This window comes from Crocuta crocuta, unplaced genomic scaffold (assembly GCF_008692635.1).
Source record: "Crocuta crocuta isolate KB4526 unplaced genomic scaffold, BGI_CrCroc_1.0 scaffold340, whole genome shotgun sequence".
NCBI classification, from domain to species: domain Eukaryota; kingdom Metazoa; phylum Chordata; class Mammalia; order Carnivora; family Hyaenidae; genus Crocuta; species Crocuta crocuta.
The window spans coordinates 2,929,280-2,934,497 of NW_027530642.1; the positions used below are offsets into that span (position 1 = coordinate 2,929,280).

Here is a 5,218-nt window from a genome sequence, read left to right on the forward strand (position 1 = left end):
AAACTGTATCAGACATGAGCATGTCTGCAAGCATTTGGGGTGAGGGCCATGAGTTAGAGGAGAGTGCTCTGACTGTGACCACCCAGGAGGCCCCAGGGCACGGGTCTGTTTCCTGAGAAACACTCTCTACACACAGGCACAGACACTAGGCAGGGCTCTCATCTTAACCGACCCTACTCCCCTCCACAGCCGAAGACCTTGAAATGCTGCACCGGGCCATCACCTAGGCCCACCTTGACTCCCAGCCACCCCTCCTCATTTAACCTAAAGTGACCTAGAGCTTAGTCCCCATGCTCCAGTCCCAATGCAGGCACCAAGCTTCCTTGAAGCCCCGTTTCCCAGCCCCTCGGCAGGGCCCTCCTTCTGCTTGGGGGCCGGGGCTCTGGGAGCTGGCTCGGCTCCTCTGCCCACGTCCCGAAGCTCCTCGAGCTCCCCTAAGATCCTGGTACCTGAGAGATGGAACCAAAGTGCGCAGGAAGGAGTGTCAGACCCTCAAGATTAGCACCTCTGTCAGGAAGCTGAGAGCTGAATACTCGTGTAGGTGCTAGTGGTCCTCGGTGCAGCTGAGCAGGGTGTGCCCTTGCAGCCGGCTCTGGCCTCAGCTGAGAAGAATCAAGAATCATTCCTGCCTCATCGTGGCTCACAGCCTTATTTCAGGCTGCAACAGGATCCAGGGACAGATGCTAAAAGCACCCAGGGAAGACAGGTGCCCCGGCAGCAGGCCCTTGCAGACAGAAGGGCTTACACTCACACACACACACACACACACACACACACACACACACACACACGTGCGCGCGGACACACATATGCACAAACCAAAGTCACCTGGAAATGCTGAGAGTCAGTTGCCAGTCACTTGAGCTTGCTAATTGTATCCTTAGTGCCTAGAACGGGGCCTGATAGGAATTCAATATATATTTGTTGAATGAATAAATGGATGGATAGATGCTTGAATGAATGAATTCTCCCCTGATACCTTTGCTTGACTTGTTCATTTCTTCTTTCCTTTTTTCTTTCCTGCCTTTCTGTCCTCCTTCGGCTGCCTCTCTCCCTACCTCCCTCCACCTTCTCACATTCTCTATGCCTCTCTCTATGGGCTGCAGATAAATATGGCAGGGCTCTGTCCTCAAGGAGCTCAGCCAGGCCGAAGTCAGACCTGTAAACAAGCCTTTGTGGTGCATGATGGGAAATGCTCTGGGAGTACCCAGGGGAGGGTGCCACCAGCTCGGTCTGGGGGTGGAGGGGTGGGGAAGGCACTTCCCAGAGGAGACATTTGATCTGGGCCTGGAAGGCTAGTGGGAGTTCAGTGGGCGGAGGGGAGCAGGCCTTGCGGGCAGAGGCCACGTTGTGTATAACAGTGTTAGGGGGCCTCAAGCAGAGATGAGGCTGGACAGGTGGGCCAGATCACAGCAGGCCTTTCAAAAGGAAAATGTGCTTTATAAAGGGCCATTGAAGAGTTTAAAGCGGTGGAATGGAGTGGTCAGATTGGCATTTTCCAAACCTATCTCTGGCTGCCAGGTGGCAAATGAGTTGGGGAGGGGTCCAGACTGGAGGCAGGAAGATTTTGCTGTGCTCAGGTGGGAGATGGTTGACTGCACAGGGGTAGGGACCGAGGCCATGGAAAGGAGAAGTCGAGCCTAAGGGGCGTCTGGGGAATCACCAGGTCCTGCTCAGATACTGGGTGTGGGGAGTAAGGAAAATGCCACTCTGGCTTGAGTGACTCAGAAAGGTAAAAGGGGAACAGATTGGGGTGGGGACAGATGCCCAGGTCAGTTTGGGATAGACTTGATTTGAGGTGTCAGGGACAGGATCACCAGTAGGCAGGGGGATACTGCGCCCAGGAGGGGTTCCGGCTAAAGAACGATTGGGTCACTTGTGGGAAGGGTGGGACCGGCAAGGGCGTGCTGGGTCCAGGGTGGGCACACCTGTACCCATGTGCTGGGACAGACTGTCCAATGGTGCATTTCTGACACCCTCTTAGGGAGAAGCCTGGGCTCGGCTGTGGACACAGGAGCTCCGCGTTCTGCCCCTTAGGATCCTGCACCCTGCCTCTGCTGGGCCCGAGCTCCTAGAGAGGAAGGAAAGGGATGTTCCCAGAGCAGGCTCGGCCTCGCCTGGGAGTGGGGCCACGGTTTCTGGCCACAATCCCCTTCTCAGGTGAGGAGCGCTCCTGATAGTCTGGGTCCTGAGCTCACTAGGGTTATCTGCACTCACATGGGACCTCTGGTAAGGGCTTCTCCTCCTGCATGGAGCCCCAGCCTGCCATGAGGAAACATTCCCAGAGCACTGGCCCCTGACCTGGCGTGGTCCTGCCCGCCCCAGTGACAGTGTCTTGTGGTGAGGGCCTGGGCAGTACCACCCTGAAACATCACCTAGCCCAGCTCACTCTGCACAGACAGGGAGCCTGAGGCTGGATAAGGAGTGGCCTTGCTCAGGGTCACCCAGTTAGTAGATGGCAGGATCGACTTCAATCCTGGGACTTCATCTATGGTCTCGAATTTTTCCGTTGTTCCTCATCTCTCTCAGTGGCCGCTACCCCCTGAGCTCCCGTCCCACAGGTATCAAACATTCTCATCCACCCAGAGCCTCTTGGACTGTTCCATGGAGAGAAGGGAGGGGCTTCAGACACAGCTGAAAATGACACAGGAGGCAGAAGGATGCAGGAAGCATTTATTGAGGGCCAGAGATGAATTCTACAGGAGGCAGTCTCTAGTGGGTTAGAGGATAGGGGTGGGGTTCGGCGGGGAGAAGGCAGTGACAGCGAGAGAACAGCCAGGAGAACCGCAGCTTCTCAAGGCTGCCTCCTGCTGGCTCTTGGGGGAAATGCAGGCAGAAGTGGATTTTTCTATGCTTTGGCCTTAGCCAGGGGCCTGATAGTGTCTCTTCTCTGAAAAGAGGCCCTTAGCCCCCATCTCCTGTGCTATAAGGAGCCCTGAAACAGATGGAGACTTTGGTAAATGTAGTCACTCATCATTGACCAAGCAGGAGCACCCTCTTACCTTCCCACTGTCAGGGCCTGTGTTTCCAATGCTTAGGCCCTAGGCACCCTCTGGGATCACTCCTTTATTCCAAAGTACCCCACCCAGCTCTCTCCCACTGTGGCCCCAACTTTCCCTAGCCATCACCTAGGGGTTCCAGGTCTAACATCACCTGATGGGTGGGTAAGTCTACCCCTAACCCCAATCACACCGGGTCCCTCACCTTTAGCAACATCCTGGTACCCTTTCCCCTACATCTCTTTGATCCTCAGCCCATTCCAGGCCCCACCCCTATGCTCCTCTGCTCTTAGTATCCTGAGGCTGACATTCTGAACCTCTAGAAGTTATCACCAGCCGACTCTGGAAACTATAGAATTCAGCCACATCTCTCCCATGCCCCGTCCCTCCTGGGGATTGGAATGAGAACCACCAAAATCTCAGGGTCAGGCCAGGGCCTGCAGCCAGGCTCCTCGAGGTCGCTGGGCACCAGCCACTAGCTAGGCCAGAGTGTAATGGGAAAGAGACAGGGCAGAGCAGTGCCCACTCACCTGGGCAGGATATGCATACTGGGGCCTAAAACTGAAGCATAGGGGGGTATTTCCTAAGGAACCAGAAACATAGGCAGACTCTATGAGTCTAACCCCTCACTCACCTGCCCATTCTTATCTGCCCCCAATCTGCCCAGCCAATCCTCTGGCTCCACTCTCCTTCCCTTCCTAACACCATGGAATGCATTTCAGGACTGGGAGAGCCCTCAGAGGTCATCCGAGCCAATCCACCTCCCACTAGAATCTCCTCTATGCATCCTGGCTCCTGCTTGAATACTTCCTATAACAAGGAACTCTTCCCTCTTTCCAAGTAGGCAGCCTCAAACTCAGGGCCAGCAGGTAAAGCCACAGGGTAGCAGATAGCTCTATATCAACTCATCTCTCCCAGCTCAGCTTTTAGCGCGGAACCTGCCATGAGAGGGCCCAGAAGAGACAGGTGGCTCGGAGGCACCTGTAGCATCCTGGGCGCCCAAGTCCTGGGGCTGGGGATGTAAGTCATCACCTTACAGCTCTCCTCTCTGGTGGCAGGTAAGATGCCCAGGCAGTCTGAGCTGAGGTGGGGAAAGCATGAGAGGGATCCGGGAGGAGGAGTCTTCCCACTTCTTGTCTCCAGAGAGGCCAGCCGGGCACCTTGAGCTGGCCTGGGAGACCTCTCTAAAGGTCACCATGGTAAAAATAGAGCTTGTCTGGGAAGGGATGGAAAACAGCTGCTCCTGCCTGGGACTTGGTGCCAGGGAGGCGGGTGGTCAAGCCAGGGCCTGGACGGAGAACTTAGGCCTAGGATCTTCTGAACACACCCCTCATTTGCCAGACTCCAGAGAGCAGAGGCAGGAAGGGAGGGAGGAATATGGAACCCTGGTCTGCACCAGCAAGCCCACAGGTCCATATACACAGCACCCCACCTCTTCCAAGGCACATGTGTGTACTGATGGGAGGGGAGGGGGAATCTAGACCTGTGAAGATTACCTTGGCCAAAGCCCCACTAAACAGATGGGGAAGCTGAGGATTGGACAGAGGAAGGGTCTTGCCCAGGGTCACGCATTGACTGACTGATTAGAATAAGGGCTAGGACCCAAACTTGGATCATTACCCCAGCCCCAGGCCCAGAGCTCTACTCCCCTGACCCCTTGTCCAAAGAGGCCAGGCCCCGTGGGGATGTGGGGCTAGGATCTACCAAGCCCCATAACTCTTCTAGCTCGGTCCTCCCGGGGTGGGGATGGAGCGGGAGCGGGGGAGGCTTTAGGTGGTGCAGGAGGCCTCGGAGGGGAGGCTGCCACGCTTGAGCCTCAGGCTGCCGTTCCACCCGCGGGGGCAGATGTTGTAGCCGAGGATGCCGGGCGACTTGGCCCCGGAGTCCTCGGAATCGAGGGACACGTCGGAGTCTGTGGGCGAGCGGCGGTAGGGGAAGGGCCTGGGCGGCGCCGGCAACGGGCTCCGAGGGCTAGCGCAAGGCGAGGGCCCGGCGGACAGCGGGCTGCGCGGGATGGGGGAGAACGTGGCCCCTGGGGGGGGGGCGGGGCCGGGCCGGGCGGGNCCGGGCCGCGTTGATGATGTTTCGCGCCAGGAGGGCCTGCAGCTGGCGGCTGGGAGGCCGCGCCTCTGTCTCAGGTCGCAGCGGGGACACCGAGCGCTCGCTCCACGAGGGAGACATGGGCGGCGGCGGCGGGAGCGGCGGGGGGGGGCGGCTGG

The 5,218-nt window shown here is 57.5% G+C and overlaps 1 protein-coding gene across 1 annotated transcript in view; it reads right to left on the reverse strand.

The window, feature by feature from the left end:
- Window positions 1-2,659: 2,659 nt before the first annotated feature.
- Window positions 2,660-5,218, reverse strand: part of SYNPO (synaptopodin) — a 17,094-nt gene continuing 14,535 nt past the window's right edge. Inside the window, 2 exon segments of the mRNA XM_077769002.1 lie at window positions 2,660-5,063; window positions 5,065-5,218. The exon segment at window positions 5,065-5,218 is cut by the window's right edge and continues 31 nt beyond it. Of these exon segments, the coding sequence (XP_077625128.1) occupies window positions 4,769-5,063; window positions 5,065-5,218 (449 nt within the window). The 3' untranslated portion in view covers window positions 2,660-4,768.